The following is a 13073-nucleotide window of genomic DNA, read 5'->3' on the forward strand; positions in this document are numbered from 1 at the left end:
CATAAAACATTTCCAAAGTATAAATTTAAATGCAGAAGGTTAACTCTGTTTTCTCAGTTGTGAATACATAAAATGGCTACTATTGCATTTTGTTATCGATGTGGTAGGTAGTTTTACCATGTTGAATATTCCTGTCCAAAGTGTGGAACACAAAGAAGATGCACCCTTGAAAACATAAATGTGGACACTATTGGTCTTAACGAGATCTTGAATGATATTTCTGTTAATACTAAGTGCGTCCTTTTGTCAGCTAACAACTTTAATTCCCCTTTCATTTTTACTTTCATCACCTAAATCAATTTTTCATACAACTGGCAATTCTTTGTTTTGTGGACAGGCATCTGCATGTTGTTCAATTTTATTGAAAAGGAATTTCTGGTTACAAATTGGGCATCACCCAAAAGTTCATAATTTTGTTTCAGAGTTCTAGTGCAGATATACTGATCCAATCTAGAACATGGCCTTCCCAGTTCATTTTTGTAATTTGCCACAGTAAATGGGGTATCTGTGCGTGGGATAATAATGATCTCTTTTTGGTCAGGATACAACAGTAGTCCTCAAGTGGACAGAAAACTGATCATGATCTGCATGCTTTTTTACTGCTACTAAGTCAAGAACTGATTTGGCAGAAGCATATTTTTGAACTTTTAGGGGTAGCTTACTTCCTCTTACAGACTTGAGCATTGTTTAATCTATATTATAATGCCCGTATACGTCTGTCCGTCCGTCCGTCTGTCTGTCACACAAAATGGTAGCTTAGCTACGACGGGCGAACCCGTGGATTTTTCCACGGGCTAACGACTAGTATTTTTGAACACTTCGTGTATAAAGGTTCTCTTGAAAATAATGTTTCCGTATTCTGAAAAAGATTTGTGTATTTTAAAAGAGATTTGTGGATTTTGAAACATATTCGCGTATTTGAAATAAATTTGTGTATTCTGAATTTACGTTGTGTATTGTCCCTTCTCGGCTTCCATATGGTGTCCATTTTCGTGCCACATGTTGTAATTATTAACTAAGTATTGCATCTACATTGCCTGACAAACAGAATACGCACATTATTATGACCGGCGGACCCGTGGAAGAACCTACTGCACGTCCTTTTTTTTCGCCCAGGATATCTGCACGAAAATTAAATATACTCAAAATTGAAAGTAAAATTACACAAAAATGTTAAAATATTATAAAAATATCCTCAGTTTGAATTTATGAATATGAATGTCTTTTCCCTTACGAAAATCTACTTTCAACATAAATCTCGTTAATGTTGTTGTACGAACCTAAAGAAACACCGAACTGCATGAATAAGAGGCTGGCTAAAATACGCATGCATAATAAATTTTGGGTGCGTTTTTTTAATCAGAGGGTTTCATGAAAGTTATTGATAACCCCGTTATAAATAACCCTGTTTTAATTTTGTAAAGTCCCTGTTCTTCGACTTAGAGAGATGGACCTTTATTCGAGGGAATAAGAAAAAAAAAGACTTTTAAACAATTAAATAATCTAGAGTAGCTAGAGAGGGTTATCCAGTCATGTCTTTCATTATTATTTACCAGCTTTATATTCTATCAAAAAAATTGCATCGTCTAAAACTGGCAAAACAAACTTTGAGTTAGCAATATAGGTCTCGGAGATCCCGCAATATACTACGTGCAATCTAATAGCGAGATTTAAAAATGGCGGCATACTATAAAAAAACGTTCCAGGACAGGAAGGAGAGAATCAAGACAGTGCTTCATTATTTGTCACACAAAAGGCATTCGTATTATAAATTTTCATACGAAATGCAATAAATTCTTTTTTAAATAAATCGAATTTTTTTATTAGGTAGCTAGCTAGCCAATATTTCAGTCATTCAGAAAGTTGCCTGTTAATGCCAAAATTTAATGTTTCACTTATAAATGAATTAAAGAGTAAAAAGTCCAATCGGATTTTCATTTGATTGAAATAAGTTTTCGTCTAATTGTCGTTATCGTGGACAACTAGCATTGTCTAGTAAAGAAGTAAACTCTTCCCTTTAAAAAAAGAAAAAGAAAAAAACTGTGCTTATTTTTCTCAACGCCTGAATAAAAAATATAGATATATCTTATAATAATATAATATATATCTCTTGAGGAGGAAGATAATATCGTTTTTAAGACATTTCCAAGGATAGCTCCTTTTGTGATTTTCAAAAACTTGTCCACAAAAACCCCCTCGATCGTCTTAGCGACTAATAATTTGTCATCCGAACTCAAATTGCAGTACGAAGGACTATCAGAGCCATATGGATGGACGTAGCAATCAACATGTGATTTGAAGGCATAGTCTTTAATCTGTTCACAGAGAGAACTCTTTTTCTTTAAAAATGGCGCCGATTTTTGTTGAAGGCAATGTCTTGTTGCGTCAACCCATTGTTTCCCTTTGTACGAAAAGCCATTGTAGTTTTTTGTGTAAAGATTGCAATAAGGCAAAGCGTACTCCAGCGCATAACCGTCATTTCCACACGGTAAAATAGGTTCGAAACAATCTTTATACCAGCTGCAGTGTTTACCTGTATATTTACCTGTAGGGTGATAACAATTCTCCAAAGCACATTCCACAACAAACAAAAATGCCATATAGAAAATAAACCTAAAGGACAGGTTAGCAATTAAATTATCTGTTACTTTATCGCTAAAAAAAATCCAGGAAAAAAGGTACTAAATTTTATTCGTGTGTAGTTATGTGTGTCCGACTTTTCCAAAGAGTGTCTTTCCCTAATAATTTTTCCCTGATACATAATTTTTCACGACAATGTAGCTTCTGAAATCTAGCTAAAAGAAATTTAGTTTTTTTTTCTGACAAATTTTTCCCAGATAAGATCATCGGTTACCAGCCTCCAACATGAAACTATGAATTTATTTAGACAATGACAGGAAAAAAAACAACAGCAAAGAGTAGCATTACCTTTGTGTAGCATGCACCTTGAAAAAAAATGTTCAGTCCACTCGAGCTTGTCAACATTCAAAGAAATTTGATTTGGCAACTTACAAAATGATTTGCCGCACCTGGATATACTGCTGACAACGAAATGCAATTAGAAATCAGAGCTAAGTTTAGTCCAGAGAGAAGCAAAATATGATTTAAGTGTTGTTGAGCAACGATGTAAAAGGCATTTTCGACCTCAGAGCTCTTTGACATAAAGTTTTAATCTCAAACAGCTCAGGGGACGAGAATGAGTAAAAGGTTCCTTTAATTCAAAATGAAGTTCAGAAAGGTAGCATCAGATACTTAGTGCTTCTACCGTGCGTCTTTTTTACTTTTTCTTTTTTTTGTCTGGATAGCAAGGATAAACGTTTAATAAAGGCGGAAATGTATTATGTTTGGAAAATAATATTTTCTGGTCTGCTTCTGAGGCTAAAACACGGCTTTCATGATAAAGGTACGTAAGTTATAATTTAAGGCAACATAAAAAATATGCCACAAGTATCATTTTCGGGTCAAACATAATATACAAAATTTCTCCTTATGTTCTTCTACTTTGTCTTGGGAAGACTAAAAAAGCGTTTTGAACGTAAAAAATGTCGCCCAAAATTTTTTGTGCGGACTTTAAGAAAAATTCACACTAAAAACAAAGTTTCCTGCGGCGCTTCGCTTTGCCGCATGACATTCGCGTTTTTTCTTCGCATTGGATATTTATTTTTGTATAGAATAACAAAAATCACGTGATTTCAGAAGATAAATGTTTGTATAAACTCATCCAAAAGTAGCCAAGATATACCGCGTGACCAGGAACGGAAATTAAAAAAAAATTACGCTTGGTCGCAGTTGATTAGGTTCTTCCATCGCATGTTGAATATCGAAAAACTCTAAGTTTTTCAATGTTTTGGAAAAATGGTTTCACTCACCCAAACAAATATTTTATTCTTAAGCTATTTAAGAAAGTAATGTATGTGACCACGCTGGGCTGGTACTTATTGGTCAATTTAAATTTGGCGTTTGGTTTAAAAAATTGATTTGGGTTTATTGGTTGACTTAAATAAGGGGTTTGCTCTGAAGACTCGTTTGCATCTAAAAGTGCCTTTTAAGTCTATGCGCGGGATTTTACGGTACGGTAGTAAGAGTTATGCTTATCCAAACTTGATTACGCGCAAGCGAATTTCTTACTTTTACCGGCCTTGACAAATCCGCCATTAAATTCCCGCCAAAATTAAGTTTTATCGCAGTTTTATCTCCCGCCAATTTTACAAAAACTATTTGCTGTCAGAAACTAATTAATATTTTATGACGCGAACCAATTTCTTTTTTAACTAAGTTTGTTATTGTAAAAAAACTGCTGTTGTCTGATTCAAAAAGAAAAAGCAATCAACTCCATATTTATTTTTTGAAAAATTTTCGTCATGCGCCAGAATTGTTTATTTTTTTACCGTCAAATTAAATTCCGCTAAATTTTCATGGCTTAAAGTAGTTAAAACGGTTACGTTTCGGTAAATGAAGTTAAAACAGGTTTTAACATTGATTCAAAACTTTGTTATAATCTTAAAGACGGAGGTACAAGAAGCTATGACATGTTGCATGCTGTTTAAGAAACATGAAGAAAACACTAATTTATGTGAACTAAACACAAAGATATTCATTCTTTGTTTCTTAAAACAAAAATGCGTTTGTAGATGTTTATAAATGTTTCAAAATACTTTTAACCAATCAGGCATATTAAGTTTGACATGATAACTTCCCTTGAAGAATAGGAATGGAATATCATGAATTATGCGATAGAAAGCTTTGCCTATCGGTATATTAAAATATAATTTATTCCCTTCCTATTCTTCATGAAATAACAATGCGTTTGCAGGTGTTTGCAAAATTTCCGCCCCAATCATTTTAAAATACATTAATCATAGAGTAAGCTAAAAATAAAATAAATAAATGCTTGAGCGATTTTTGAATGATTGAAATCAACATGAAATTGATTACATTTATTAAATTGGTGTGAAATATCGTGAATTTTTTGATAGATGGTTTTTGCCTACAGGTATGTAAGCATAACATTTTAACTTCACGTAAAATTTGCATTTTTTTCTAAGACTTGTTTTACTTGTTTACAGAAACATTACGTTTTTTTTATCTGCCATTTTTAACTTATTTTTTTTTAATCCGCTTTTCTGCTTCACTAGATATTTGCACTGATATAGAATTAAACACAATCTGTTTTACGTGTTGGTCATAATAATAGCAATATTATTAAAAGTTCTTTTTAGAATGGGTTGTGAGACATTTTTTATTTGCAGAAAAAAGAACTCATTCAACAAAAACTGCGTGATTGTAAAAAAAAGTTACAATTGTTGGGTTGACAGTGTCTGCAAAAATAGTCGTAAAAACACATGATTTTACCTCACAAATTGAGGTGAGGGATCTAGTGATTAAGGGAAAAACTTTGAACAACGACGTTCAGAGAACTTGTCCCCTTCTTGCCCACATTACTGGACGACGGGGGAGCTGACACGTGGCCGTCTAAGTTTCGAGGCCACTTATTTTTTTCATACTCATATTTTTTGAATTTCATGTTATTTTTTATGTTATATTAGTGCTTTTAATTGGAACGTTAATATGAAATTCTATTTTAAAACACTTATGTTGTAATTAGTTCCCTTATACTTATATGCTGCACAGGACGTTAATATATGTGCAATTATGGGGGAAGATGTGACAGATCAGTGCTCCAGTCTTTGACAGTATTTGTAGTATCTTCTTCGAGTGTTTCATCGGCACCAGAGTTTTGTATTTCCTTGAAAACTGGTTTTGGATCCACGCTAGAGCTTTGTTAAAAGCTAGGATCCAAGTTTTCAGATGTTATGAAAAAATTAATACTTGAATTTAAGTCGATTAAGTTAGACATATCTGCTTCGTACTCTACGCTTTTCCCCTTTAACTGACTTGAAATACAATGTGTACATATGGATAATAGCCCGCCATTATTGAGATAATTGCAAAACTGTTAAAAATGACGCGCAAATGTGAAAATAGCTTACGGAGATTATTCTATCGCCATAATAATTAGCTGCCGCTGAATCAAGACAACTTTGGGAAAGTCATAAGCTCTAAGGAAATACTTCTTGAATACAACTACCGCAATGCATTGCGGTTTTCGCGAATAGAGGGAACGGGGAATTGCCCCATACCCTGGCCCTAACCCGCCTGAATAGGGTTAGTAACTGTTTTTAATACCCTCTCGTATCTCGAAGTGTATATTTTAAAATATTGGTCTACAGTCAGCAAATATATTTTCAAAAATTTGTTTCCTTCAATAACAGAAAAAGCACACAGGCAAAAATATTGGTTCATAGTATATGATAAGAAAAGTATTACTTTTAAATAAAGCCTGTGGGAAAAATAGTAAGCAGGCGGCGTTAACAAAAGAATTTTACTTCGGTCCTTTTTGACAGATGAGAAAGTTCACTGCGCGGGTGTAAAAACTCCGTAAAAAGAGACCCACGTAAAATCAAGTAAAGTGATAAAATACTAACATGTACTGTAATTTGCAGAAACCTTTTTTTTTTGTAAATGAAATTATATTAGCTATGAAAGTGTTTGAACAAAGGTGGACTACATAGGACTCAAAAGATGTATGTCGGCACTAAATTTACACGTTATATTACGCAACATTATATAAATGCAAAAGTATCATGTAACATCATTTTTACGCGGGTTTGCAATATCAACCTTATGTATGTAAAATGTTATTCTTGGGTTTCTAAGCAGCGCATTTAATATTTATGCCTGGGTAAAATGACAGATGCAGTAGCGAGTTTTATAAATTCCACTAAAAATTCAGTATCGAGATCTTCACACAGAAAACTTGGTATGGAAGGAGCAGCACTTCTAAAGAAAATCTACCAGGTGAGAAAACTTTTACCGTTTTAAGTTAGTTTTCTGATTTTATAATTTATCTCGTCTTTTTTTTAACTCTTTGCGAAAAAATTGATCGAATCGTTAAAATAATCGTTTTTGTCCTTTTGTTAAAGCATGGGCCTAAGGTTACTTAAGAATTTCTAAATCTGTAGATTTTCTATCCGTTTTTTAAACTTGTTTGAACTGTCTTCCCTCCAAAACAGTTGAAAAAATTATCAAGTGCCCCGACAAGTCTAAAAAAGTATATGTGACAACAACAACGCTTACAACTTACCACGTTTCGCAAACTTACACGCGAATTAATTTATTTTGTATGAAATCTAAAAGAAACAAAGTGACTCAGTGCCGCAGAAAATAGAAAAATGTAGTCTATTAAAAAAGAACATAAAAAAAACAATACTATTTCGTCGTCTTTCTGACCTGAATCTGTTGCCATCTGACAATGTGTTTTTATCCATGTATTGACGCGAGAAACAGTACACCTTAGTGCATGAAATATATAAGTTGCATCATCATTTCGATTTTTCCATCATTCATGGCTCATGTATTGCATTTCATTTGTTAAAATTTAGAAATTTAGAAATGTAAAATGGCGTTGATCAATGTTTTTTCAACTTCTTTTCAAATTGACCTGTTTTGTTTTTTCTTCTTTTTCTTTCGTTCACGAAATTTTTACCTTTAGAAACCATAGTTTACCCCCTGGAGACACTAAATTTAACCCTCCCCCCCCCCCCCACACACACACATACACACACAACACAGAATTCCTTCCTACGGCACGGTATAAGGGAGAAATGGAGAGTGGGAAATATTACGTGACTCGATTTATGGTAAAAACATTCAGTATATTATTATTTTGTACGCTATTGGAAGAGAAACGTGTGAAAATTACAACAGGTGCAATGGAGTCTTGTATTACGTGTCAAGGTAAATATTACACGGAAACATCTGGTCAGCAATTTCAAAGCTTTTATAACACACTTGTAAACCTGCTGGGTAGGTAAGTTTATGCAACACTTCTGCTGCAAGGTAACGATATCATATTCTTTTTTGATATTGCTTGCCTACTTCTTCAATACAAATTCAGGTTCTTTTAACTTTATATATATATATATATATATATATATATATATATATATATATATATATATATATATATATATATATATATATATATATATATATATATATATATATATATATATATATATATATATATATATATATATATATATATATATATATATATATATATATATATATATATATATATATATATATATATATATATATATATATATATATATACAATAATAACCGATTACCCCGGGCTGTACTGCAAATTATCGCCCCAGGTCTAAGTATCGTCCGAGCTTGCGAGGTTGGTGGCGATATCGATATCTATAAATGTATTGTAGAAGTTAATAATAATTTCAAATTTTTTCAATTTTTTTTTTCTCGTGTTTATCTACATAATAAGCAACAATTTTTCTTGACGACGCGCAATACCGCTCCATATCGGGCCATATAAACATTTGTAACGCTTTCGAATATGTATGCGAAAAAGATGTTTATGCATCGCATAATTTTACTTTTCTTTAGATAAAAAGTCATTCATTGCGAAAAAATTGAACATAGAATAATAGTACAACAGTTAATCAATCAAGCCAGCTAATCAAAAAGTAACATTAACAAATTAAAAAACAAGTATAAAAAAATATTCAATACAGACATGTCGTTCGAAGTAGAAGCAATCGCATTGAGCATGATCATAGCATTTTCCTTGGCTTTTAACGCACTTGTTATTGTCGCATTTTGTAAATACTTTGACACAACAAAAGTCAAAGACATATTTTTAGTAAGCTTAGCTGTAAGTGATTTATTGCAAGCAGTTATTGGTTATCCCCTCGAAGTAAAGGCTCTGTTGGTTGGCACACAAGGAGTGGACATCGCAGTATGTAAAACAATTGGTTTCTTTGTAACTTTTCTTGGTCTAGTATCAATCAATCATATTGCGTATCTGGCATTGGAACGTCTTATTGCAGTTGCTTTCCCTTACACTATTTCTAAAATGCAAACCAAGCAATTTATTGTCATTTCATTGTCGGTTATATGGTTACTTGGATTGTCCTGGGCTGTTTTTCCACTTCTCGGTTGGTCAGCTTATGCAGAAGAATCTGACGGAATACGCTGTTCTATTCAATGGTATGATACATCGGTATCTGGCAGGTCATATATATATTCATTTGTCGTGTTTGAGTACGTGATCCCAGTGGCCATTATGGCCACGTCATTTGCAGTTGTACGTAAAGTCGCAAAAAGCATGAACGAGAGGCAAAGGCAAATCAGTGGTTCACAGCATTCTGAAGATGCAATGAAAAAACATGACAAAATGATTGTAGTTATGGCTTCGTCATATCTGATTGCATGGACGCCATATGCATTTATATCTATTTATGGTACGATAACAGGCAATCAAATATCTGTAACTTTAAGTACAGCATTCGCAATAACGGCAAAGTCGTCAACGATGTTTAACCCAATGATATATGCATTGCTTTATAATGACTTCAGAGGAAAAGTAAAGCGTCTGTTTGGTCAACGAGTTGCTCCGGTGATGTAAAATTAAGTTCAACACATACACAGAAGTATTTCCGCTATTTGGTTACAAAAAATTATTTACACATTGGGAACTTAGGAATTTATTTATTGTAATTCCCATAATCGCACCCCAGGTAAACCTTAGCACGCGATTCTTCTTTCGGACACTTTCAGGACTTGTAGTATTCACCCGTCTCTGGTTTGTTTCTTATATAAGTATTAGATTATTATATTTTTATAGTAACCGCATAATGACTTCAGATCATAATATTTGTGTTAAAATTCACTATATAATTTCTCCAAGGTGTAACTGTTGGTTTGGATGACAAGTGGGAGAAAATGACTAAAGTGACAATGTAATGTATATATATAAAAAATCCGTATACTTTTTTGTAAGTTGTTTAGAGGTTGATTCCCACCCGAATATACCGGAAATTTCTACTTTTTTGCACCAAAGCTACGAGTTATGGTTGGAATGATTATCAGGGCAAAGCGCTTATCACATACAGTAGGAACAGGGCCTAAGAATACAGTCAGCTTTTAATTGCATTAAAACTAAATGCTTATAGATTTCTAAAATGCTTGCAAAAATCGATGATTAAATTTCTTAAGATTCAGTTAGATATTTTTGATAAGCATTTCAAACATAATTCGCTCCTTCTTTTATCTCCTAATTGTATAAAGTTTGGAAATTGAGAAATGTAAAATGATAATTTTGTCTTTTTAACAATGAAGAATTAGTAGCTAACTAGGCTTGGCTGTTGCAATGAATGAAAACAAAAAAAAATTCGTGCGGCTTTTTTAATTTTTAATAATTAGGACACAATGTTTGTTGGCATACTATTCGCCAAAAAGTACGCATAAAATAAACACAGCTAAGTATACAATATTTAAGTGAAAAGGTAACATAGGCATTTCATGACTAGATAAGCATTTTAAGTAGGATGTAAAAAATACTGTATTTCTTTAATATGAAGTAAGCTATAACCGTAGAATACAAATATAATAAGCATTTTTTTTCCTTCAATAATCACGGCTATATCTTCCACCTTTTTTTTACTGTAATTTTTTCACTGGATTTTGATGGTCGAATGATTTCTAGGTGAAAAAAGCATGAGAAGACGTTGTGAAATTCTTGGTGGTGAGTGCAAGGTAAAATGAGTGTATACTGTGTTCCAAAATGCTTCTAATTTTATCCGAATAAGTAGTCTTTTTCTAACTTACCAAGAAGGCTGTGATAAGAAATCCTAAAGAAAAGATTAAAGAACAAAAATCTGATGACCAGGACGCTAAATTAGGTTCCTTAGTGTGTGGGGGCAAGGTTTGAAATTAGAATCTGAGTGTATAAATAAGGTAAAACATTGCATTATTTAGTGTGAGAAAAGGGAATTAATTAATTACAGAAACAGTACTGGCAATGTGGAACCTCCCCCGACACCTTGTTTGATCGTGTTTGTCAGTGGAAGATTCAAAAAAAGTAAAAAATATTTTTTGAAAAACAATATAATGCTGTTCAAATACTTGCTTCTGAGAAGTGCTAAAAGAATAGACTAAAAGTTTTAAGCAAGTTGATAATTTTGAACAATTCAAAGCCTCGGCACGTAGAAAATGAGTTTTATATATAAAAAACGTGTGATAGTTTAAATTACTATGGAGAATAAGGCGTAACAAAAATAATGCAACATTCATTAGTCTTTGTAAACCGTTTTAAATTTTTTTTTAAGAATTTGCAGAAGTTAAAAGTTTGACAAATTCTTTGTGAAATGGTGATGATTATAGCTGTGATAGGTTTTGATGGTTTATAAAAAATGTCAAAAAGAATATATTAATAATATATATAATAATATTTTAATAAAATCTTTTTCTTTAGACAAGAACAAAATATACATTTCCTGAAACACGACAATAAGAAAGAAGAAATTCTCAATTAAAAACGAATTACCACCAGCATATAAATTGACACAACACGCACAGCACCCAATTAAATATACAAATAAAAGAGTTACAGGAGTTACAAAATCAGATACAAATGTCTGCGTTCGTGATAGAAGCAGTTGCATTAAGCATTGTTATAGTTCTTTCCTTATGTTTTAACGCGCTTGTAATTATCGCATTCTGTAAATATTTTGACACAACAAAAAGCAAAGATATATTCCTAGTAAGCTTAGCTGTAAGTGATTTATTACAAGCAATTATTGGTTATCCACCTGAAGTAAAGAGTATGTTGATTGGCACACAAGGAGTCGACTTTATAGTATGTAAAGCAGTTGGATTTTTCGTAACTTTTCTTGGTCTAGTATCAATCAATCATATTGCGTATCTGGCATTGGAACGTCTTATTGCAGTTGCTTTCCCTTACACTATTTCTAAAATGCAAACCAAGCAATTTATTGTCATTTCATTGTCAGTTATATGGTTACTTGGGTTGTCCTGGGCTGTGTTTCCACTTTTGGGTTGGTCGGATTATGTGGAGGAATCTGACGGTATACGCTGCTCCATTGCATGGCAAGATTTGTCACCATCTGGCAGATCGTATATATATGCATTGGTGGTGTTTGAGTACGTGATCCCAGTATCCATTATGGCAACATCATTTGCAGTTGTACGTAAAGTCGCGAAAGGCATGAATGAAAGGCAAAGGCAAATAAGTGGTTCACAGCATTCTGAAGATGCAATGAAAAAACATGACAAAATGATTGTAGTTATGGCTTCGTCATATCTGATTGCATGGACGCCATATGCTGTTATATCTATTTATGGTACGATAACGGGTAATAAAATATCTGCTACTTTAGGCACAGCGTTCGCAATAACGGCAAAATCGTCAACGATGTTTAACCCAATGATATATGCTTTGCTTTATAATGACTTTAGGGGAAAAGTTAAGCGACTGTTTGGTCGGCGAGTTACTCCAGTGATGTAAATTATAATTGAGGTAATGGGTCATTTAATAATATTGATGAAGGATTTTTAACAAATTCTGGAAAAAGTTACGGTATTGTGGAAATAGGTTTTGTTTCTCGAGAAGAGGCACATGTTGTTATTTTGATGAGAACGGCTTGAATTCTAATACAGTTAATTTAATGTATTTATCTGAATGCATCTGCTGTCCTCTCTGATAAAAACATTTTTTTCCCGCGGCACAACTCTACTCTATTATACAGTGGTGTCATAAGTCTGTGTGATTAAAAATACTAAACCGATTACGCAATTGTCATTTCACTAAGACATGGCGTCAATATGCGCAAATGAAAATTGCCATCGCAATGCAAACTCGCACTTGAGTCCATAAAACTTATGAAAATTATCGTTTTCTAAGACATGGCCGGAATATCCCTCTACCAAGTTTAGAGGACAGGGGAATACATGGAAGGAGCATTGTGTTTTCGAATAATTTCAAATCAAATTATTATCAGTTTCTACAACTAGTCTATGATAATACGCACTAGTATAACGTTGGTTATAACTCTTGTTGAATAATAACAAATTAGCTGCTTCTTACATCATTGCGTTAGATAGACGTCAATAACCTTCTCGGGAACATGGGAAATGTCTCTGCATGACATCGCGTTTAGTTTCTATTCTTATGGCATGGGTAATAA

At 33.1% G+C, this 13073-nt stretch overlaps 2 protein-coding genes across 2 annotated transcripts; both read left to right on the forward strand.

The window, feature by feature from the left end:
- Positions 1–8146: 8146 nt before the first annotated feature.
- Positions 8147–9677, forward strand: LOC130657620 (pineal opsin-like). Its single transcript, XM_057460611.1, has one exon. It carries the CDS (start codon positions 8603–8605, stop codon positions 9491–9493), a length of 891 nt encoding a protein of 296 aa, XP_057316594.1. The 5' UTR covers positions 8147–8602; the 3' UTR covers positions 9494–9677.
- A 181-nt stretch (positions 9678–9858) lies between these two features.
- Positions 9859–12611, forward strand: LOC130657618 (rhodopsin, G0-coupled-like). The gene has a single exon (XM_057460610.1). It carries the CDS (start codon positions 11501–11503, stop codon positions 12392–12394), a length of 894 nt encoding a protein of 297 aa, XP_057316593.1. The 5' UTR covers positions 9859–11500; the 3' UTR covers positions 12395–12611.
- Positions 12612–13073: the final 462 nt, after the last annotated feature.

This window comes from Hydractinia symbiolongicarpus, chromosome 9 (assembly GCF_029227915.1).
Source record: "Hydractinia symbiolongicarpus strain clone_291-10 chromosome 9, HSymV2.1, whole genome shotgun sequence".
Lineage (NCBI taxonomy): Eukaryota > Metazoa > Cnidaria > Hydrozoa > Anthoathecata > Hydractiniidae > Hydractinia > Hydractinia symbiolongicarpus.